The sequence below is a fragment of the Sorex fumeus genome, unplaced genomic scaffold (assembly GCF_029834395.1).
Source record: "Sorex fumeus unplaced genomic scaffold, SorFum_2.1 ptg000019l, whole genome shotgun sequence".
NCBI classification, from domain to species: Eukaryota; Metazoa; Chordata; class Mammalia; order Eulipotyphla; family Soricidae; genus Sorex; species Sorex fumeus.
In genome coordinates this window covers 14,147,482-14,171,714 of record NW_026606076.1, presented here as the reverse complement: position 1 = coordinate 14,171,714, position 24,233 = coordinate 14,147,482, and the positions used below count along the sequence as shown (strand labels likewise).

The following is a 24,233-nucleotide window of genomic DNA, read 5'->3' as shown; positions in this document are numbered from 1 at the left end:
TCTATCCAGATGGACAATTGCAACACCAATAAGTTGTTAACCAACATGCCCAGCTACTCATGATCCAATATCTAAGGACCACCAGTCGACAGAGCCAGTGGTGCAGAGGGTGGCAGATGGGCACAGTGGTCATAGGGCATCACAGTCAGACGAAAGTCATCAACATTGGAAGAAATCGAACAAAATATATTTGTGTAGTGCAGCCATCAGGCTGCTGATGCACTCGTCTCACAAGTACAGATTGACCTGCTGGCGGCACCATACCCCCTATACAGGTGACTTTAATATGTCATCTTTAACTTGAGATCTTTCAAATTTCAGATTTCTAACATGTATTTTTCAAGTAAGGAACTTTTTCCTGATTTAGTGAAAGAGTTTTTCTTGAGAATGTCAAGATCTAATATTTCTTCTGTATATCTTATAATTGAATAACTTCCTTGTCTAATTCATTAAGAATGAATTTACTGGGGCTGAAGCAATAGCACAGAGGGTAGGGCATTTGCCTTGCACACGGCCGACCCAGGTTCAATTCCCATTATCCCATATGGTTCGCGAGCACCGCCAGGAGTGATTCCTGAGTACATGAACTAGGAGTAACTCGTGTGCATCACCGGGTGTGACCCCTCCCCCCCAAAAAAGAGAATGAATTTACTGATTGTCATTAGTGTTACCTGGGCTGGAGCAATAGAACAGCGGGTAGGGTGTTTGCCTTGCACATGACCAACCCGGGTTCAATTCCTCCATCCCTCTCGGAGAACCTGGCAAGCTACCGAGAGTATCCCATCCACATGGCAGAGCCTGGAAAACTCCCCATGGCGTATTTGATATGACAAAAACAGTAACAACAAGTCTCACAATGGAGACGTTACTGGTGCCTGCTCGAGCAAAATCCTTGAACAACAGGAGGACAGTGCTACAGTGCTACAGTGCAGACTTCATAAGAAAGCCTTCATTATCATAGGTTGAGTCTTTATTTTTCTCTCTCTGTATATTCACCAGCATATTGGTGACAGCGGTGGAGATGAAACCAATATCCAAACAGACAGGTAAGAGTTGCAGAGGTACATAGGGGTGTGGAAGTAGGATTTTGAGCTAATAATCAGGATCAAAAACAGGGCTGGAGTGATAGTACAGCAGGTAGGGTATTTGCCTTGCACGTGGACTACCTAGGTTCAATGCCCAGCATCCCATATGGTCCCCCAAGTACTGCCAGGAGTAATTTCAGAGTACAGAGCAAGGAGTAACCCCTGAGAATTACTGGGTTTAACCCAAAAAGAAAAAAAATTAGAATCAAAAAACCTAACACTGAGAAGTACACCTAGAGGAAATTCCCAAATATGAGGGTTTTTTTTTTTTGTTCTGGTTTCTCTGAAAATCCCAGGGGGAAAAATCCACAATAACTGTATTGTTTGGGGGTTTCATTTTTTATGACTAAGAAAAAAGGAAATGACAAATTAACAGGCTCACACCATGGCGTGTGACCTTCTGCTTGCTGTTCAGTCATTCGCCTCTAACTCACATTACTGCACCTATTCCTGAAGAGAGGGCAGAGCCCCTCTCTTCTGGCTAGGTCCTAGCAGCCTCCAGTACTGATCTGAACCATATTAGAGGAGCCACACCACAGGTCCTGCAGTTATTCAGCAAATTAACACAAAGCTCACAGAAAATTCTTTCTGTCATTTCGTGGAATAGAAAAAGGAAAGCAATTAAAAGAAGCATTAAAAAGTTTCTTTAAAACACAGGATATGATTGCCACTCAATGCCTCTCTGGCAAAACACAGTACCCAAAAGAAGAGAGAGAGAACAGGGAGGAATGCCCTGCCACAGCGGCAGGGTGGGACGGGGGGGGGGGGGATGGGGGGGTGGGAGGGATGCTAGGACCCGTGGTGGGGGAGGATGGGCACTGGTGGAGGGATGGGTACTTGATCATTGTATAACTGAAACCCAAGCACAAAAATTTATAAGTCTATAAGTGTACTTCATGGTGTTTCACTAATAAAAAAAATGATAAAAAAAAAAACAGGATAAAACTTCCCAACATGTTACATTGAGTCACTTTCACTAATGATGTATATGGCATATGGCTGTCCTTCTGACTGAGAAAGCCATGTTTACCCTTGTATTACTAAAGAATTTTATATATTTTCAATGATAAATTCAGGTCACATTTCTATAGATTGTTTTATGTCTAGTCATTTTGTTATTTATATCCAGAGATATTTATTGTAATTTTTTTCCTTATTAATGTATACATTTTGATATTGTATTATTTTTTGATACAAAACAATATTTCTTTCGTTAGGATACAGAATTTTGTAACTTTTTTAGGTCTATTCATATTTTCCCATTTAAATTTTCTTAGTTATCTTCACTCTTAATTATCTTCTAAATTTTGCATCTATTGGTCTTGCCTATGTGATGGAAACTCTAAAGTATATTAGCACAGAATTTTTAAAAAAGATTTTATCTGGGGCTGGAGAGATAGCACAGAGGGTAGTGCATATGCCTTGCAAGTGGCCTACCCGGGTTCAATTCCCAGCATCCCATATGGTCCCCTGAGCACCACCAGGAATAATTCCTGAGTGCAGAGCCAGGAGTGACCCCTGTTCATCACTGGGTGTGACCCAAAAAGCAATAAATAAACAAATAAATAAATAAATAAATAATATTTATCTATGCACTGCTCCTTCAGGGTCAGGGGAATGAGACCCATTGGAATCGAAAGCTATGCTTGGAGTATCACATTTCACTCAAATGAGAGAAAGAATCCAGAGTTCCGATCTCCATCAACGGTCAAGAATCAGGGACGCTGTCTCGTTTGCCAAGGCGTCGAAAATCAGATGGACTGGACCCGTAGTGAGATTTGGAGACGACCACTGGACTAGGGCCATTACCAACTGGATTCCACGGGACGTCAAAAGACCGCCTGGCCGCCCACCTATGAGATAGTCAGACTTCTTCGTCAAGACCCTGAACGATCAGTTTGAGGCTCTTCGTGTTGCTAGAACGAGCAGACACCATTGGGCTACACTAGCACAAGACAAGGATGGATGGAGATGTTACTGGCGCCCGCTTGAGCAAATCGATTAGTAACGGGATGTCAAGTGATCAAATGTTGCACTGCACTGTAGCACTGTCCTCCCACTCATCGATTTGCTCGAGTGGGCCCAGTAACGTCTCCATTGTGAGACTTCTTGTTACTGTGTTTGGCATATCAAATATGTCACGGGTAGCTGCCAGGCTTTGCCATATGGGTGAGATACTCTCTGTAGCTTGCCATGCTTTCTGAGAGGGGTGGAGGAATCGAACTCAGGTCAGCCTGGTCTGCTGCGTGCAAGGCAAATGCCCTACCCACTGTGTTCTGATTAATACCACAATAAAATGCAAGAACAAAATAAAATTTAGTGTACATAGTTTAGAAGGCAGAGTTAAAAAATTTAGTTATGTAAAATGAGAATGGGCAGTGTACTCTATTGTATTAAGTGATTTAAATTTTTTATTTACATCGGTTAAAATATAAGCAATTGCACATCAATTTATTTTCTGAGTTGCATTTTCCATGCCTTTAAGTTTGTTTGAGTGAGTAATATGAAATAATTTTTTTTTATATTTCTTCCAAGGAGTCAGGCTAGGGAGTATGAGGGCACCTGAAAACATTAGGGAAGGGAAAGGGACATTGGTGGTGAGAACGGTGTTTGAAGAATTGTATGCTTGAAATAACTGTCTGTAAATCACAGTGTCTTTTTTTGTAAATTATTTATTGAATCAACCTGGGTCAGCTGAGTGCAAGGCAAGTAGTTACAAAGCTTTCATGTTTGAGTCTCAGCTGTACAATAATCAAACACCCATCCCTTCACCAGTGCATGCTTTCCACCACCAAAAACCTCAGTATACCCCCCATCCCACCCCTGTGTGGCAGATAATTTCCACATTACTCTCCTTCTACTTCGATCACATTCAATATTTTGACACCAGTTCCACCATTATTATTTGGAATTTTCCCCCAACACTTAGGCCTGCCAAAAAGGCAGCATTAGGTAAATTGTTTTCTATTGCTGGTTATGAATAGCATGTAATAGCTGTTTGGTTCCAAGATTTGTTCGTGTGTCTCTGGGATAATGGTTGTTAAGGAGCTTAATACGTAGCGGGGCAGGGGGGAAGGGCCGTTCATGGGAGGCATCTCCAAATCACAGTGTCTTAATAAAAATTAAAAGAAAAATGAAATCACAAGATAATATTCATATAAAACTATTAATATATTTTATTTTAACTATTTATATACACGTACCTTTCACATGTAAATTTTTCTCAGTACCTTTTTCCTAAGGAATCAAGTACCAACTATTTTTATGGGAATGTTTACGTTTACAGATTGGCAGCTGTCCTCATTTTAAAGGCGATGAGTTTAGGGTACTGCAGGAACAAAGACTCACCTCTCTATCATGGAACACAAATCAACAAGCAGAGACTAAAATATTGCAAGATTTTAGAGAGCAGTTTCATTGTGAAATAGAGAAGAACATGTAAATGGAGAGAAGCCTGTTCTATTCTTCGGCAAGATCTTTCTATCCATGACAGTGAGTAAAAGATCAGATAGAGAGGAAGGAATGGAAAGATGTAGTTGGTCAGATGCTCTCAGAGACCTCGAGGATGAATACTCTTTGTTTCCGGTGTCTTTCCAACCATTTCAAGTGACCCTTGTCAAAAGACAAAAGTAAAATCCTTGTGCTCAAGACCTTGTACTCAAGGAAATAGATATAAACAAATTACACTTTACAAACAAAAATACAGAGTCCACCTAAATTGGCAATTTCTTTTTCTTTCTTTCTTTCTTTCTTTCTTTCTTTCTTTCTTTCTTTCTTTCTTTCTTTTTTTTTCGTTTTATTAATTGAATCACCCTGAGATACAGTTACAAAGTTGTTCGTGATTGGGTTTTCGGTCATACAATGTTCTATCGCCCATCCCTTCAACAGTGCACATTTCCCACCACCATAGTCTCCAGTTTCCATCCTGATCCCTAGCCTGCCTCTTGGCAGGCACTTTTCTTCTTTCTCTTTTGCTCTCTCTCCCCCTTTTTCCTTTTGGGCATTATGGTTCTATGTCATGTAGATGACTTATTTTTTCCAAGTCTGTACCATGACTAAGTGACCATTCTATCGCCCATCCCTTCAACAGTGCACATTTCCCACCACCATAGTCTCCAGTTTCCATCTGATCCCTAGCCTGCCTCTTGGCAGGCACTTTTCTTCTTTCTCTTTTGCTCTCTCTCCCCCTTTTTCCTTTTGGGCATTATGGTTCTATGTCATGTAGATGACTTATTTTTTCCAAGTCTGTACCATGACTAAGTGACCATTACACTCTTATTTGGCTCTATCTGGGATTGGGCAAGCTCCCTCCTCTCTATTCTTATGTGGCATCCTTTCTCTGATACTTTTGGATGTTGTGGTTTTGTCTCAAATTCTTTCAGTTCCTTGGGGACACTCTAGTCCAGGCTCTGAACTTTCTCCAACAGAAAATTTCTTAGTCTTCCAAGCTCTGTCGATCCTCCCCACATCATAACAATTGTACCTTTTAATATAAAATGATTTCTTTTAGTATGCCCGAGGGAATCACATCATACTTACATTGATCGTAAGGCCTTGTCTCTACCTTTACAATGCATGATCCACACAGCATGGAGTTCAACTCTGTGCTCATTTTAGCATCCTTCACTTGATATTAGCCAAAAGGCTAAGAAAAGATCACTATACCATTCTTTATGGAAACTAATATCTATGCATATCTCTCAAGTCCAATCTTAGCATGCCATAGAACTAAAAATAAAATAAATGCAGGATAAGAAAAATAGATAAAAAAATGTGTGTGGTGTTAAGACAATTTAAGTGCTAAGAAAATTCAACACAAAACAAAACAGATAAGTTTACTGAATTGAGATTTTGACTGCTAAGAACTCAGATCTAATATAGTTTTCTAGAATCAATACAACCAGGATTTACAGTTCTGATTTTCATAAAAAATGAAACCATATACATGAACTTTACCATATATCATTTAAATTTTTTTCAAGTTTAATTTTAATATGAAAAATGTTGCATTTTAAGGTAGAATCTGGAAACAGAGACTCTCTAACCAGGAAGATAAAACATATTTCCTGTCCCTTGGACATTATGTTTAAAAAATGAAGCTATTTCTTTTTTATTCTAGTAGTAACCCATGCATTTTGGAGAAACCTGCAGATAATTACACCCCCCAGTTGGCAGCTTGGCAAGAAGCATCAAATGTATAACATAATGAACTCAGAAGTGAGAAGAGACTTGCATTTAAATAAAATTTTTAATTTCATGCTAAGGATTATACTCCAAGTGCTGGAAAAGAAAGTGCAAGAACAAAAACACTTGACTGAACACAGTCAACTCTGGTTTGATACCTGATTCCATGGAGTCCCTGAGCACCACCAGAAGAGTAATTATGTCACGTCAACAAAACAATAATATGGATGCCATTGAAAATTATCTCAACAAATATAATAAAAAAGTCTAAAATTTATCCTTCTCATTTCTGTCACCTCTAAAGTAGAATTGTGTTTATTATCACAAAAGAAAGGAAATAAAAAATTATTCTGCACTTGTGTGCATATGTGTTTAAGAAATTTACTTGAAATAAAGATATATGCACAACACACTTTGACATATACCCATTTTTACATTAAAAGGTACATAATATTCCCATGCATTATGTATTTTCTAGTAATATTTTTCTGGTACTTTGTTTACTAGATCATGAATGAAAAGTAGATGAGGGAGATTAAAATTTTAACAATCACATAAAAATGACATAAAAGTTTGGGCCAGAGTGATAATATAGCAGGTAGGGTACTCGCCTGGCACATAGCCATCTCAGGGTTTGATTCTCAGAACCAAATTATCCACCATGAATGATCTCTGAGTGCAGAGCCAGGAGTAAGCCCTGAACACTTCTGGGTGTGGCTCCCCAAACTTTTTAAAAAGTTTGTCATGCTTTTCAAGAATTATTCACAAATGAAATTGAGAGCAGGCACCTTTTAATGTAATAGGAGATAATAATAGATTTGAATAAAGAAAGAACAACAGGGAATGAAATGGGATTTTCCAACAAAAGATTATTCAACAGGGGCTGAAACAATAGTACAGCAGGTTGTGCATTTGCCTTGCATGCTGCAGACCCGGGATCGATTCCTAGCATCCCATATGGTCCCCCAAGCACTGCCAGGGGTAATTCCTGAGTGTAGAGCCAGGAGTAACCCTTGTGCATCATCCAAAAAGTCAAAAAAATTATTCAACAAAAAAAAACCAAATATCAGTTTTCACCCACTATGTGAAAACCTTTGACACATAAACACTAACCCCTCAAGAGGTGTTTCGCATAGTCAGGCAGTGGAGGACATGAAAAGGTAAGGCATCAGATTATTGGCGTTTGGGGCTCACATTCAATCAGGCAATGAAGGCTTCTCTTGAAGACAATGACTTTGTATATATCTGAGATAGTCATCAGACAATCTGCTGAAAGAAAACATCCTACTGTGGATAATAATAAAATAGAGATCATCACACAGTGCAGTAAATTCCGCTTTAGTTCTGAGATCAGTGGGCATAAGAAATATGCCAAAGTGGAAGTGATCCCATATTTTTCTTTGCTTCCGGATCACATTCAGTGGCACTAAGGACTTACTCTTGGTTCACACTCACGAATAACCCTGAGGGGGCTCAGGGGACCATTTGAGATTTCAGAGATTGAAAACACATTGGCTACATGCAAAGCAATCCCCACATCTGTTGTACTGTTACTCTGGATCAATCCCATATATTATTTTCTTATATTAATAAGCATAGTCATGCATATAGATTGATAATAATGAAAGTCATGTAGCTTATGGTGATTATATTATTTACATCAAATTTTGCTCAAGACTTACTCCTGGCTCTGCACTCAGGGATCACTCCAAGGGACCATATTTAGTGCCAGAAATAGAACACAGGTTGACTATGTGCAGGATAAGTTCTTTATCCTTTATAATATCTCTCTAGCTACTGTGATTATTTAGTAAAATTTTAGATGTTTGTGGTATAAGTCCTTTAACAAAAATGTTTTATAAGTAGTAATATGCTCTTCTCAGAGAAGAGGTTATTAAAGATGTATCAGAACCATGGTAGGCACTAAATTTTGAAATGTTTGCGAAATAAAGTTGTGAAAACTGGAATGCAGAGACAGTAACTGGATATCAAATAAATTGAGCTATGTTCAGAAAAGTGGTAATCCAGGAAAGAGAAAGAGGAAGTGCTACTTCCAACACATGAAAAATAATCACAATTTTTCTTCTAAGAGCTTGTTGTCAACATGGATAGCCATTACTTTATGCTTAGGATAACTGTCCTTTTGTAGTTCCCTTCAATAAGAATGCACTCAGCGCCCTCTTTATGTCTCTATTTCTCAGACTGTAGATGAAAGGGTTCAACATAGGGGTGACCACACTATACATGGCAGAGGCTGTTGAACTAGACTTTGAGCTGAGGGTAGCAGCAGAACTTAGATACACTCCAAGACAAGAGAAGTAGAATAAAGAGACCACTGAGAGGTGAGATGCGCAAGTAGAAAAGGCTTTCAACTTCCCCTGAGCAGATGCGATTCTACCTACGGAGGAAACTATCTTAGAGTAAGAGTAAAGGATCCCAGCCAGGGGCCCCCCACCCAGCAGAACGGCTGAAAAATACATCACTAGATTATTAACAAAAGCATCTGAACATGCAAGCTGCACCATCATTTTGAGTTCACAGAAAAAGTTAGGAATTTCCACATCCATGCAGAAGGACAATCGCAACAATAATGTATTTTGTAACAAACATGCCAGGCTACCCAGGATCCAGGATCCCAGAGCCAGCAGTCCACAGACCCAGGGGTTCATAATGACTGTATAGTGAAGAGGGTGGCAGATGGCCACAAAGCGGTCATAGGCCATCACGGTCAGGAGAAAGTCATCTAATGTTGCAAAGACACAGACAAAAAACATCTGAGTGACGCAGCCTTCATAGCTGATGGCTCTATTCTCTCTTTGTATACTCACCAGCATGTGGGGGACGGTGGTGGAGGAGAAGCAGATGTCCACAAAGGACAGGTTGCACAAGAAGAAGTACATGGGTGTGTGGAGCCGTGGATCTGAGCTGATGGCCAGGATGATGAGGAGGTTCCCCAGCACGGTGATCAGGTACATGGAGAGAAAAAGTCCAAATAGGAGGGGCTGCAGTTTTGGATCCTCTGAAAATCCCAGAAGAATAAATTCTGAAACATTTCCATCATTGTCTGGCTTCATATGTTTGTGTTGATGATGCTAAAATAAATAAGATGAACATAATATTTATAGAAAGCTGTGTAAATATTTTATGGGCAATAATTCACTTTTGCATACATTACCACTGATTAAATATTTTGTATAAAAAGGTAAAAGGTAAAAGGCCCTCCCGTTGATCGTCGATTTGCTCAAGCGGGCCCAGTAACGTCTCCATTGGAGACTTTGTTGTTACTGTGTTTGGCATATCAAATACTCTCGGTAGCTTGCCAGGCTCTCCGAGAGGGGCGGAGGAATCGAACTCGGGTCGGCCATGTTGGCCGCTTGTAAGGCGAATGCACTACCCGCTGTGCTATCGCTCCAGCCATATTTTGTATAGATTTTTTAAAAAATATCCTTTTTAAGACATGCTCCCTTCCAATTGGAAATTTTCCTCAGAAACTTTTTCCCCAAAGAGTCAGGGAATTTTTTTCATATGCTGAATGAAATTAATTGGGGACCATCTCCATTTGAAGAGATTGCTGGGCTATGAGACTAAGGTGCTTGAATAAAATGATCTCTATCATTCCAGGATAGAGCACAAATAAACAAGCAGAAAATGAAACGTTGTAACATTTCCTACAGTGATTATTGGTATAAAATAGGAAGGCATGGAAATGGTGCATAGTCTGTTCTATGTTTTGGAAGAGCTTCAGACAGATAACATTCAGACAAAGATGAAGTAGAGAAGGAGGGAGAGTGGATTTGCGTTGGCATGTGTATCTTCAGAGATGGGAACAGACAATGAGAATTCCCCAGGGTAGGTACCTATTTCAGATATTAAAATCAAAACAAAGCTGGTGATGGGAATTGTGAGGTAGCTGGAAGATGGTGTCAGAAGCTTTGCTGAGAAAAGTTGTTTCTCAGTTACACAGAAACCTTATGGCCCATCAACCCATCCTCCATCCCTGGCGCTTTAGCAGTCTATTAATCTTGTTGCAAAGGTGATCCATGAATAGAAACACACTGTTCCTTTTTTTTCTATTTTGGGTCACACCTGATGCACAGGGGTTACTCCTGGCTCTACATTTAGGAATCACCCTGGCGGTACTCAGGGGACCATATGGGATGCTAGAAATCAAACCCGGTTTGACTACGTGCAAGGCAAATGCCCTACCCACTGTGCTATTGCTCCAACCCCAAAACGCAATGTTCCTTAGTCCCTTCTCCTGCTGATTTCTGGCCCCTGAAATTTGAGATTTACCTTGCACCATACAAACTCAGATATTCATTATCTAAGAAACTTTCTCTTCATAGAAAACACACATACACACACACACACGCACACAGACACTATACACATACATGAGTCTGCAGGATGCTATAAGTGTTGTAAGTTTTATTTGTATTCCTTTGCAGCAGGAAAATCTATATTTGTTGGTTTTACCAGCTCAGGTATTTATTCAAATTTTTTATGAGTGAAACCACCCTCTAAAATTTCATTTCTTAATTTTTTTACTTTATAATTAAAGAACTGTGATTTACAATGTTTTTGATAGTTGAGTTTTAGGAATAGAATATTTCAACACCAATCCAACCACCAGTGTCAACTTTCCCCCTTGTATTCCCAAACTCCCTCCCTACCTTAGCCCTGCACCATTCCTGCCTGTCAACTTGACAGGCACATTAGAACGTTCTCTTGGTTGCAGCTTAGATCTCATGTTTTCAGTTTTGTTGAATTTGTATTTTCTTGTATTTTCTTTGTATATTGTTGAATATGTATTTCAGATATATGTCTATCACTCACCCACATCACCAATATAACTGAAGGACCTGATGTCCATTCACCCATTACTCTCTGTTCTCTTCTTTCCCCTTGAATTCTTTTCTTTTTCTGTCCTTCTCTAAACTCTTATTTAAACACTAGGATCAAGGGTGATCTAAACATCCCCTTTTACTACAATGCCTTTCCTCAACTAGTATTTTATATCCCAGATAAGTGAGACCATCCTGTGTCTTTCTTCTGGCTTAATTCACTCAACATATCTTTTAGTTCCAAAAACGTTGCAGAAAATTTCATTATTGCACCGACCATTTTTTAAGCCGCTCCAAAAAAAAAAAAAAAAGATTTTGGACTCTATACTGGAGAAAAGTCATAGTCAGCCATGTCTCTTAACAAATACTTAGGACTGACTGTTTGATAAACAGACGGAATAAAGAAAATAAGAAAAATGATTGAGGAGGAAATGAGACATAGTAAGCTCTGAGGCTCTCTGAGAGATCTTGAGGAGGAAAATTCTTCTTTGGTTCTGGTTACATTACAACCTGCTAACATTGCCTTGTCAACCAACAAATAAAATTTATAAAAGGAACTTTTACAAAAGACAAAAATAAAATTTGTGTCCAAAACATTGCATTGTACCCCCCAAAAAGTAAGTAGACATAACCAAATCTGTGCTTTGCAAATGGAAATAAAAACAGTTCTTAGAAAACTAAGCACTTTCTATTTCAAGTAGAAGACTCATTTTTCCCGAGTAGTCTATTTCACAATTAATTGACCAATGCATTGCAATATGGTTCCGTCAGGGACCAGGGCAAGTTCCTTTCACACTATTCATATATGGCATCATTTGTGATTTTTTGAACATTGTTATGAAATTGACATTTTTCATTTCCTTGGGGGACATTTTCATCCTGGTTTTGGGCTTCATCTAATAGAAAAATTATTCATTTTTTCAAGTGCTGTGAATCCTGCCCACCTCGCATCAATTTTACCTTTTAATAGCACTGTAGCACTGTCCTTCCGTTGTTCATTGATTTGCTCGAGCAGGCACCAGTAACGTGTCCATTGTGAGACTTATTGTTACTGTTTTTGGCATATAGAATATGTCATGAGGAGCTTTCCAGGCTCTGCATGTGGGCAGGATACTGTCTGTAGCTTACTGGGTTTTCTGAGAGGAATGGAGGAATCAAACCCGGGTCGGCTGCATGCAAGGCAAATGCCCGACCTGCTGTGCTATTGCTCCAGCCTTTTAATAATTACCTTTTAATGATGAAAATAATTTTTTCATGTGCTTATGCCTAAAGGCAGCACACAATACATGTAACCCACTGTCCTCTGTCTCTGCCATCACAGTGCATGACCCATGCTGCCTCTGGGTTTCCTTCAGCATTCTTCACAGCCACTGAACAACATGTGCATGTCTGTCAAGTCAAATCGTAGCATGTGATGGAAATAAAATGAAATGAAAGCAGGATGAGGAAAACAGCTGAAAATGTGTAGTGTTAAGACAATTTCTTTACAAACATTAACACTCAATGAAACAAGATGACACACAAGAATGATTGACTAATACTTACCTACATTGGTACTTTGATTATTAAGGATTCAAATCTAAAATAATTTTCTAGAATCCTGCTTGGGAGATTCTAGAAAATCCACAGGGGAGACACACAGTTATTATTTCTATAGAACAATGAAACATTCTGTATAAATCCATATGAGCTTTAGCAAGTTTTAAACTTCACTGGAACAAAGGTTGTATTGTAAAGGGGAATCTAGAAACATTGACTTTATTCTGGAAAATAGAACGTTTCTTTCAAAAGCAATTGAGAAACATGGCAACAGAAATATAACAAAATATAACAAAAGCATACATACAAAAAATATATATTATATTGGTAATATATATGTGTGCCTAAAATCACTGAAGGAAATCAGTTATAAAGAAAACTTAGTTAATTGAAACTAAATGTATTACTATAAAAGGAGAAATGTCTTTCATACTTTGGACCAGAGGTTACATATGGACAATGTGGGGAGCATCACATACAGTGAAATGGCTTTGCACACAGCAAAAACATTAACACTATTGTAACCTTATCATTTAAATTAAAGTTTAATATATATAAATAAATGAAACAAAAAAGAATGGAAAATGTCAAATGAAATGGGGTTGGGAGTATTAACTGATACCCAAGGATACTCTATGTTTGGGCGGGGGTAGGGCCGAAAGATAAGGAGGTATATGTTGTAAGAATGTAAAATCAAACCATATATAGACAGTGGTCAATAGTATAAGTAATTATTTATTTTTATGTTGGGGATTGTCAACTAATACTATTGGCACTTGAACCAAACCCTTCTGTGACAGAGTTTGTCCCACACATGGGATTTCAGAGCATCCTGGCTGTCACCCACCCCTCTTCACTGGAACATCCATTGTAAAATGTCTCTAGACTACTCATATCTTGTGGTTGAAAATATTATTCTAGCTTGACAGCACTTTAAACTTAACTCTTTCAAAACATTTTTCCAGTACTGATAATAGAGTGTGTAATGAATTAGGAGAGAAAAGTTATCAAAAGTGAAGTATCAAAGTCATTCCAAAATCCCAGCAGGCTCTGATATCAGTGCAATTATTAATTGTCTAGGCAAACCAATGAGACACTGCCCTGCCTCTAGACTAAGGACATTGGATGCTAATGACAACTGGTCTAGACTTCTAATCATCTTGTTAAGCCCGGAATTCTGGGTTCCCAAGTGGCAAGACGAACAGAAAGTCGATAATACAAAAACATTAGTTTTATTCCAGTATACTGGGGTTAACTATCTCACCCATAGAGTGGTCTTAATAGTGACGCCAACTTCAGGCAGCAAGCAGTTTATGTAGGGTTTGATTACATAAGCAGTACATGCCTTATTATTTCAGAAAGAACTCTTAACTACCAAACTTGTTTTGGCAAGTGTCTAGGGTAACAGTAGTCAGGCAAAAGTTAAACAATAGTTTCCATTAGCAATTTATGGTTACATATGGTATTCATTCTTTTAAGGGTTAACAAAAGGCAATTTCTGGGACATTGTGAGAATTGATTAATTGAGCCCACTTGCTGAGCTCAGGAACTTTCCCAGGTGGGTTCAGGTTAGATAGTTACGGATTGTTTTATTGCTGGGAAACTGAATCTGTTTCAGTTCCAGGAACTAAACCTGAGGCCTACTTGATTTTTCTCATTTCTGCTGCCTGTCAAGGCATCAGTTTCACCCTTACAATCACTTACTCTGAGTGCAGAGATCTGTCACTGTTTGAACTCACCTGCATGCCTCCTGGGGCAGGTGTGAATCCCTCCTTAGGTGGTTGATGATAAAGGAAGGTCCATCCTTCAGACAAGACAGCAGGAAGAGTGAAGTCTCATACCCCAGTCAGACCTATGAATGGAAAGACAAAAATTCCCAAACTTCTTTCCCATCCCAGGATCACAACTGCAAAGACACAAGAGATGAGCAATATTTACAGCCCCGGCTGACTGCCCATTAGGCATGTTTACTTCTTGTTCCTCTGGCCCCCAAGCACATCACTCCCCTGAGGACAGAAAACAATTCTTCCTAATGATTTGTTTTTCCAAAGGCATTAGACTAAATGAATCTAGTTTTGTCAAAGACTTGAACCCTTTGAATTTCTTCCAGTTTTAGCTAGAATTACTGCCAAGTAGCATCACACCTGAGTTTGCATTTTCCCCATGATGACCACTTTGTAATCTCACCAGTTTAAGTCCCTTCTCAATTCAGAGCACTAAACTGGGGTAGAGGCACGATCCCCTAATGTGTAAACACACAAAAAATGACGGGCAAAGGGGATGGCAGTGGCCTATCTCTCCCGCCGCCCCCGTTCCGTAGTCTCAGGCCGTTTTCCTACTCCAGGGAGGTTGATGGCGATGGTCAGGCGAAGGAAGAAAACGAGGGCCAAGCTGGCTGGTCTTAGTAGCAGTTCATTACATGGAAGAAATGTATGTCATGGAGGCCTCAGGAGTTCTCAAGCACGTGCTCCCCCAGAGAGCCCTGAAAATCTCCTTATGTAGATCATGGTACCTCTAAAGGGGGCAATATAGTGATGTCATCAAAAGGAGTTACAGAAAGAACATTGAGGCAGCAAACCATACATTGTTTCTTTATATCCACATTGTTTCTTTACATCTGCAGGCCAGTAATCTTGGCCTCACCTTTCACAAATTACAGGCACTTGGATTAGCAGATCAAAGACCAGTCTGCTAGAGTTTGGAATCTACATCTCAAAGATCAGGCCTGGCTAGCACCTGAGATCTGCATATCTAAGACCAGCTAGATCTCTGTAAGATAAGGGAAGCTGCCTCTTATAGCAAGGGTTCTGTGAGGTAAGGGAAGCTGCCTCTTGCAGTATACTGAAATTATTTACTGAAGGCAGATGAAGGGGAGAAATGTTGAGTCTCATTCAAGCTAGTCAGGACACATGGGAAGGCTGCTTCTAGGACAGATTCTCATTTAGCAGATCAATCCACCCTAGAACAGATTTCCCTGGATGTGTTTCTCCTCTCCTTGTCCGACCAACATATAAGTATACATAATATAAATAGTTTTGTATGGACACAGTAAGAAATGCTTTAAGCTTATAGAATTGCTCTCCTAGAGCCACCTCCATCTCAGACTGCAGTACTCAGGCCAGATATCTTTCCCATTCTTAGCAGGGTCCTAGTCTCGTCGTTACTTTTGGATCATGACAGCAGTTGCCTATGATCAAACTCTTAACTTATAGTTACGAATCGTGGCACCTTGGCCTGGCCCATCGCGATGCCAGGGTAGCACATAACTTACCGGCATGTCCTGGTTCCATCCAGTCCCACGTCAGGACCCTGCTTTTGGGGTGCTAGGAAGTGAGGGCAACTGAGGCTTAAGTTGAGAAAGCAGATGCCCAGGAGTGAATAATATTTAAGGCCAATTAAACCCTAAATTATAAAGCATAATATTAATTGTCTTCCTGTATCTATACAAAAAGGACATTGTATTAAAGTAAACTATTCAAAAAAGGAGAGGAGAAAGGCAATATTAACTTGCAGTACAAGTTCAGTGTCCTAGAAGGATGAGACCTTACAAACTGGTTGGGGAAGAGAGAATAGAAGTGGTTACAGACAAATAACTTGGGGGCACTGTGATGGGTGCAACCTGATAAACCTAAGCTCCTTGTACTCCAACACCCTGATATCTGGAAAACCACTATTCTCCACCAGAGTTGAACTGAGTGGTTGGGAGGGTAATCCTGAGCTTTGTAAAGTCTTTTCCTGAGTGCTTAAAATTGTCTTTCAGTATGATCAAGTTAAATACGCTATTTGGTTAATAATATAAAACACTTTATATTAATAAAAATGTTTGGACACCTGAGTTTCTCCTTATTGGAGTTGCCTGAATAATTCCTATGATTATTCATTCCATGAGGAATTCTATGTATAACTCCTTTGCTGAATTTGAGCATTAGGGTGTTTTGTCATCTGGTGGAGGGATAGGTACTTAAATATTGTTAGACTGAAACGCAATCATGAAAGTCTGTAAGTCTGTTAAAAAAAGAAAAAGAAAATATTAAATACATATAAATGGTGAAAAAATTACATTTTAAGGCAGAATCTGGAAACAGAGACTCTAACCAGGAAGATACAACATTTTCCCTGTCCCTTGGACATTATGCTTAAAAAATGAAGCTATTCTTTTTTGTAACTCTGCAGCGAAATTCATTTATGCTTCTTTTAAAATCTCCTAATTAATACTATTGCTCGAGCGGGCCCAGTAACGTCTCCATTGGAGACTTTGTTGTTACTGTGTCTGGCATATCGAATACTCTCGGTAGCTTGCCGAGCTCTCCGAGAGGGGCGGAGGAATCGAACTCGGGTCGGCCATGTTGGCCGCTTGTAAGGCGAACGCCCTACCCGCTGTGCTACGTTAGAAACTTGTATTTAAATAAAATCTTTAATTTCACGCTGTGCTACGTTAGCACAGCGGGTAGGGCGTCTGCCTTGCACGCAGCCAACATGGCAGACCCGAGTTCGATTCCTCCACCCCTCTCGGAGAGCCCGGCAAGCTACCGAGACTATTCGATATGCCAGACACAATAACAACAAAGTCTCCAATGGAGACGTTACTGGGCCCGCTCGAGCAAATTGATGATCAACGGGAGGGCCTTTACTTTATTCTTTTTTAAATTCTAATAGCAACCCATGCATTTTGGAGAAACCTGCAGAAAACTATACCCCTAGCCCCCAGTTGGCAGTTTGGCAAGAAGCATCAAATGTATAACATAATGAACTCAGAAGTGAGAAGAAACTTGTATTTAAATAAAATCTTTAATTTCACGCTAAGGATTATACTGCAGGTGCTGAAGAGATAGTACACGAATGAAGACTCTTGTGCTGAACACGGTCAATTCTGGTTTGACCATAATGCCCAAAAGTAGAGAGAGAGTATGGGGAATATTGTCTACCATGGAGGCTGGGGGAGGGTGGAGAGGAGGTATACTGGAGAGATTGGTGGTAGGGTTTGTGCACTGGTGGAGGGATGGGTGTTTGATGATTGTGTGATTGTAACTCAAACATGAAAACTAGTTATTTTCTCACAGTGATTCAATAAAATTTTAAAAAAAGGAAAGAAATTCTGGTTTGATACCTGATTCCACAGAGTCCCTGGGGACTACCAGAAGAGTAATTTTGTCACTTCTATAAAACAATAATATGGATGCTATTGTAAACTATCTCAACATTTATAATAAAGGAAAAAATGTCTGACACTTGTCTTTCTCATTTCTTTCACTTCTAAAGCAGTACTGTTTTTATTACCACATAAAATAGGAAATTAAAATTTTTTCTGCAATTGTGTGCACATGTGTTTAAGAAATTTACTTGAAATAAAAATATATGTACAATACACTTTGACATATACTTATTTTACATTAGAAGGTACACATTAATAATATTCCCACACATTACGTATTTTCTTGCAATATTTTTCTGGTGCTATGAGCGATAGCACAATGGTAGGCCACTTGCCTTGCATGCAGCTGGCGTGGCTGACCCAGGTTTGATTCCTCCGCCCCTCTCGGAGAGCCTGACAAACTACCGAGAGTATCTCGCCCGCCCGGCAAAGCCTGGCAAGCTCCCCATGACGTATTCGATATGCCAAACACAGTAACAACACGTCTCACGATGAAGACGTTACTGGGCCCACTCGAGCAAAACGATGAGCAATGGGAGGACAGTGCTACAGTGCTACAGTGCTACTAGATCATGAATGAAATGTAGGTGAGGGAGATTAAAATTTTAACAATCACATAAAAAAAAAGACATGAAAGTTAAGACCACAGTGATAGTATAACTGGTACGTGGCCATCTCAGGGTTTGATTCTCAGAACCAAATTATCCACCATGAATGATCCCTGAGTGCAGACACAGGAGTAAGCCCTGAGCCCTTCTGGGTGTGGCCCCACAAAACGTTTTAAAAAGTCATAAGAGTTTGTCATGCTTTCCAGGAATTATTCACAAATGAAATTGAGAGTAGGAACCTTATAATGTAATAGGATATGATAATGGGTCTGAATATAGAAAGAACAACAGGGATTGCAATGGGATTTTCCAACAAAAGATTATTTAACAGGGGCTGGAGCAATAATACAGCAGGTAGGGCATTTGCCTTGCATGCGGCTGACCCAGGTTCGATTTCCAGCATTCCATATGGTCCCCCAAGCACTGCCAGGGGTAATTCCTGAGTGCAGAGCCAGGAATAACCCCTGTGCATCACTGGGTGTGAACCCAAAAGCCAAAAAAAATATTATTCAACAATTCAACAAAAAAAAACCAAGTGTCAGTTTTCACCCGCTATATGAAAACATCCTACACATAAACATTAACTCCTCAAACGCCACTGGGACTTGTACTAAATGAACAAGAGGTGTTTCACATAGTCAGGCAGTGGAGGACATGAAAATGTACGGCATCAGATTACAGGCATTTGGGGCTCACATTCAATCAGGCAATGAAGGCTTCTCTTGAAGATAATGACTTTGTATATATCTGAGATAGGCATACAACAATCTGCTGAAAGAAAACATCCTACTGTGGATAATAAAGCAGAGAGATCATCACAAACAAAGTGCAGTAAATTCCGCTTTAGTTCAGAGATCAGTGGACATAGGAAATGTGCCCCAAAAGAAAGTGATCCCATATTTTTCTTTGCTTCCGGGTAACATTTAGTGGCACTGAGGACTTACTCCTGATTCACACTTATGAATAACCCTGAGGGGTCTCAGGGGACCATCTGAAATTTGAGAGATTGAAACCACATTGGCTACATGCAAGGCAATCCCCCCATCTGTTGTACTGCTACTCTGGCTCAATCCCATATATTATTTTCTTATATTAATAAGCATAGTCATGAATATAGATTGATAAGAAAGGTAGCTTATGATGATTATAAAATTTACATCAAATTTTGCTCAAGACTTACTCCTGGTTCTCCACTCAGGGATCACTCTAGGGGACTATTTGGTGCCAGAAATAGAACACAGGTTGACTACGTGCAGGGTAAGTTCTTTATTCTTTGTAATATCTCTCTAGCTACTGTGATAATTATTTAGTAAAATTTTAAATGTTTGAGGCGAGTCCTTTAACATAAATATTTTATAAATAGCAATGTTCTCTTACTAGAGAAAAGTGTATTAAAAATGCATCAGAAAAATGGTAGGCAATGAATTTGGAAATGTTTACCAAATAAAATGTTGGAAATTGTGGAATGCAGAGACAGTAGCTGGATATCGAATAAATTGAGCTATGGTCAAAGAAATGGTAATCCAGAAAAGAGAAAGGGGAAGTGTTGTTTCCAACCCATGAAAAATAATCACAATTTTTCTTCTAAGAGCTTGTTGTCAACATGGATAGCCATTTCTTTATGCTTAGGATAACTGTCCTTTTGTAGTTCCCTTCAATAAGAATGCACTCAGGGCCCTCTTTATGTCTCTATTTCTCAGACTGTAGATGAAGGGGTTCAGCATGGGGGTAACCACACTATACATGGCGGAGGCTGTTGAACTGGACTGTGAGCTGTGGGTAGCAGCAGAACTTAGATACACTCCAAGACAAGAGCAGTAGAATAAAGAGACCACTGAGAGGTGAGATGCGCAAGTAGAAAAGGCTTTCAACTTCCCCTGAGCAGATGTGATTCTACCTATAGAGGAAACTATCTTAGAGTAAGAGTAAAGGATCCCAGCCAGGGGCCACCCACCCAGCAGAACAACTGAAAAATACATCACCACGTTATTAACAAAGGCATCTGAACAGGCAACTTGAACTATCAACTTGAGTTCACAAAAAAAGTTGGGAATTTCCAAATATGTACAGAACGACAAGCGTAACACCAATATGTTCTGTAACAAACATGCCAGGCTACTCATGATCCAAGATCCAAGAACCAGCAGTCCACAGAGGCGGGGGTTCATGATGACCATGTAGTGTAGGGGATGGCAGATGGCCACAAAGCGGTCATAGGCCATCACTGCCAGGAGAAAGTTATCTAACACTGCGAAGGTACCAACAAAATACATCTGAGTGAAGCAACCTTCATAGGTTGTTGCTTTACTTTCTCTGTGTATGCTCAACAACATGTGGGGGATGGTGGTGGAGGTGAAGCAGATGTCCACAAAAGACAGGTTGCACAGGAAGAAGTACATGGGTGTGTGGATGCGGGGGTCTGAGCTGACGGCCAGGATGATGAGCAGGTTCCCCAGCACGGTGATCAGGTACATGGAGAGAAAAAGTCCAAATATAAGGGGCTGCAGTTTTGGATCCTCTGAAAATCCCAAAAGAATAAATTCTGAAGCATTTCCATCATTGTCTGGCTTCATGTGACTATGTTGGTGATGCTAAAAAGAATAAAATGAACAAATAATCTTCATAGAAAGCTGTGTAAATATTTTATGGGCAATAATTCATTTTTTGCATTTGTTACCACTAATTTTTATATTTTGGAATTTTGGAAATATATATATATATATTTCCTTTTTGGATCACACCTTGCAGTGAACAGGGGTTACTTCTGGCTCTGCACTCAGGGATTCCTCCTGGCAGTGCTCGGGGGACCCTATGGGATACTGCGCATTGAACCCAGGTTGGCCGCGTGCAAGGCAAATGTCCTACCTGCTCTGCTATTGCTCCAGCACCCATATTTTGGATTTATTTTTTAAAAATATCCCTTTAAAGAATGCTTCCTCCCATATGAAAATTTTCCTCAGTAATTTGTTTCCAAAGAGCCAGAGAATTTCTTTCATATGCTGAATGAAATTAATTGGAGACCATCTCCATTTGAAGAGATTGCTGGGCTATGGGCCTAAGGTGCTTGAGTAAAATGGTCCTTACCATTCCGTAAAAGAACACAAAGAAACAAACGCAAAGTGAAATGTTGTCACATTTTCAAGGGTAAATGCTGGTATAAAATAGGAAGGCATAGAAATGGTGCATAATCTGTTCTATGTTTTGGAAGAGTTTCAGGTAGATAACACTCAGGCAAAGATGAAGTAGAGAAGGAGGGAGAGTGGATTGTATGTTGGCATGTATTTCTTGAGATGGGAATAGACAATGAGAATTCCCCAGGGTAGGTACCTGTTTCATATATTAAAATCAAAACAAAGCTGGTGATGGAAGTTGTGAGATAGTGGGGTATATGGAAGATGGTGTCAGAAGCGTTGCTGAGAAAAGTTATTTTTCAGAAATACTTTCTCAGAAATAACACAGAAACCTTATGGCCCATCAACCTGTCCTCCATACCTGGCCCTCTTGCACTCTATTAATCTTGCTGCAAAGGTGAACCATGAATAGAAATGCAGTGTTCCTTGGTCCCTTCTCCTGCTGATTTCTGGCCCCTGAATTTTGAGATTCACCTTGCACCATACAAACTCATATATCCATAACCTAAGAAACTGTCTTTTCATAGAACACACACACACACACACAGACTACACATATACATGAGTGTGCAGGATGCTATAAGTGTTGTAAGTTTTATTTGTATTCATTTGCAATAGGAAATCTACATTTGTTGGTTTTGCTAGCTCACATATCTATTTACTCAAATTCCTTATGAAACCACCCTCTAAAATTTCATTTATTTATTTTTTACTTTATAATTAAAGAACTGTGATTTACAACATTTTTTGTTTGTTTGTTTGTTTGTTTTGCTTTTTGGGTCACACCAGGTGCTGCACTAGGGTTAGTCCTGGATCATGCACTCAGGAAATACCCTTGGAGGTGTTCAGGGACCATATGGGATTCTGGGAATCGAACCTGGGTTGGCCTTGTGTAAGGCAAACGCTCTACCCCCTGTACTATCACTCCAGCCCTGATTTACAACATTTTTGATAGTTGAGTTTTAGGAATAGAATATTTTAACACCAATCCAACCACCAGTGTCAGTTTCCCCCTACAATTATTTCCACATTCCCTCACCACCCTAAGCCCACTCCATTCCTGCCTATCAATTTAACAGGCACATTACAAAATTCTCGTGGTTGCAGCTTAGATCTCACGTTTTCAGTGTTGAGTCTGTATTTTGGATATATGGCTATCACTCACCCACATCAAGAATATAACTGAAAGGACCTGATGCCCGTTCACCCATTACTCCCTGTTCTCTTCTTTCCCCTTGAGTTCTTTTCTCCTCTGTCCTTCTTCTCTAAACTCTTATTTAAACACTAGGAACAAGCGTGATCTAATCATCCCCCTTTACTACAGTACTTTTCCTCAACTAGTATATAACAGATAAGTGAGACAATCCTGTGTCTTTCTTCTTCTGGCTTACTTGACTCAGCATGATATCTTTCGGTTCCAAACAGGTTACAGAACCACAGAACCCAAAAGGAAAGAGAAAACAAAAGGGAATGCCCTGACACAGTGGTGGGTTGGGATGGGGGGATGGGGGTGGGTGGGAGGGATACTGGGAGCATTGGAAGTGGGAGAATGGGCACTGGTACTCAATCATTGTATAACTGAAACCCAGGCACAAAAATTTGTACATCTACAACTGTACCTCATGGTGTTTCACTAATAAAAATAAGAAAAAACAGGTTGCAGAAAATTGCATTATTTCACCGTTCATATTTTAAGCTGCTTCAAAAAAGAAAAACTTTGGATTCCATATTGGTCACAGAAAGGTCATAGTCAGCCATAACACTCAACAAATACTTAGGACTGACTGTTTTATAAACAAATGGAATAAAGGAAAGAAGAAAAATGATTGAGGAGGAAATGAGACATAGTAAGCTCTGAGGTTCTCTGAGAGATTTTGAGGAGAAAAATTCTTCATTGATTCTGGTTACATTACAACCTGATAACATTGCCTTGTCAACCAACAAATAAAATTTATAAAAGGAACTTCTACAAAAGACAGAAATAAAATTTGTGTCCAAAACATTGTATATCGTGTACCCCCCAAAAAGTAAGTAGACATAACCAAATCTGTGCTTTGCAAATGGAAATAAAAACAGTTCTTAGAAAACTAAGCACTTTCTATTTCAAGTAGAAGACTCATTTTTCCCGAGTAGTCTATTTCACAATTAATTGACCAATGCATTGCAATATGGTTCCGTCAGGGACCAGGGCAAGTTCCTTTCACACTATTCATATATGGCATCATTTGTGATTTTTTGGACATTGTTATGAAACTGACATTTTTTATTTCCTTGGGGGACATTCTAGTCCTGGCTCTGAGCTTTATCCAATAGGCAAATTATTCATTTTTTCAAGTACTATCAATCCTGCCCACCCCATAACAATTCCACCTTTTAATACTGAAAATAATTTTTCCATGTGCTTATACTTGTAGACAGCACATCATACTTACATTTTGCCCACTACCCTCTGACTCTGCCATCATAGTGAGTGACCCATGCTGCCTCTGGGTTTCCTCCAGCATTCTTCACAGCCACTGAACAACATGTGCATGTCTGTCAAGTCAAATCGTAGCATGTGATGGAAATAAAATGAAATGAAAGCAGGATGAGGAAAACAGCTGAAAATGTGTAGTGTTAAGACAAGTTCTTTACAAACATTAACACTCAATGAAATAAGATGACACACAACAATGATTGCCTAATACCTG

The 24,233-nt window shown here is 39.5% G+C and overlaps 2 protein-coding genes across 2 annotated transcripts; both read right to left on the bottom strand.

The window, feature by feature from the left end:
- Window positions 1-8,395: 8,395 nt before the first annotated feature.
- LOC130021969 (olfactory receptor 7A5-like) lies at window positions 8,396-9,343 on the bottom strand. The gene has a single exon (XM_056112702.1). The coding sequence runs from the start codon at window positions 9,341-9,343 to the stop codon at window positions 8,396-8,398; it is 948 nt and encodes a 315-aa protein (XP_055968677.1).
- Window positions 9,344-20,037: 10,694 nt separating this feature from the next.
- LOC130021968 (olfactory receptor 7A5-like) lies at window positions 20,038-20,985 on the bottom strand. The gene has a single exon (XM_056112701.1). The coding sequence runs from the start codon at window positions 20,983-20,985 to the stop codon at window positions 20,038-20,040; it is 948 nt and encodes a 315-aa protein (XP_055968676.1).
- Window positions 20,986-24,233: the final 3,248 nt, after the last annotated feature.

Excerpts from the sequence above, each read along its gene's own strand:
- LOC130021968 (XM_056112701.1), bottom strand. The coding sequence starts at position 20,985 with ATGAAGCCAGACAATGATGGAAATGCTTCAGAATTTATTCTTTTGGGA.
- LOC130021969 (XM_056112702.1), bottom strand. The coding sequence starts at position 9,343 with ATGAAGCCAGACAATGATGGAAATGTTTCAGAATTTATTCTTCTGGGA.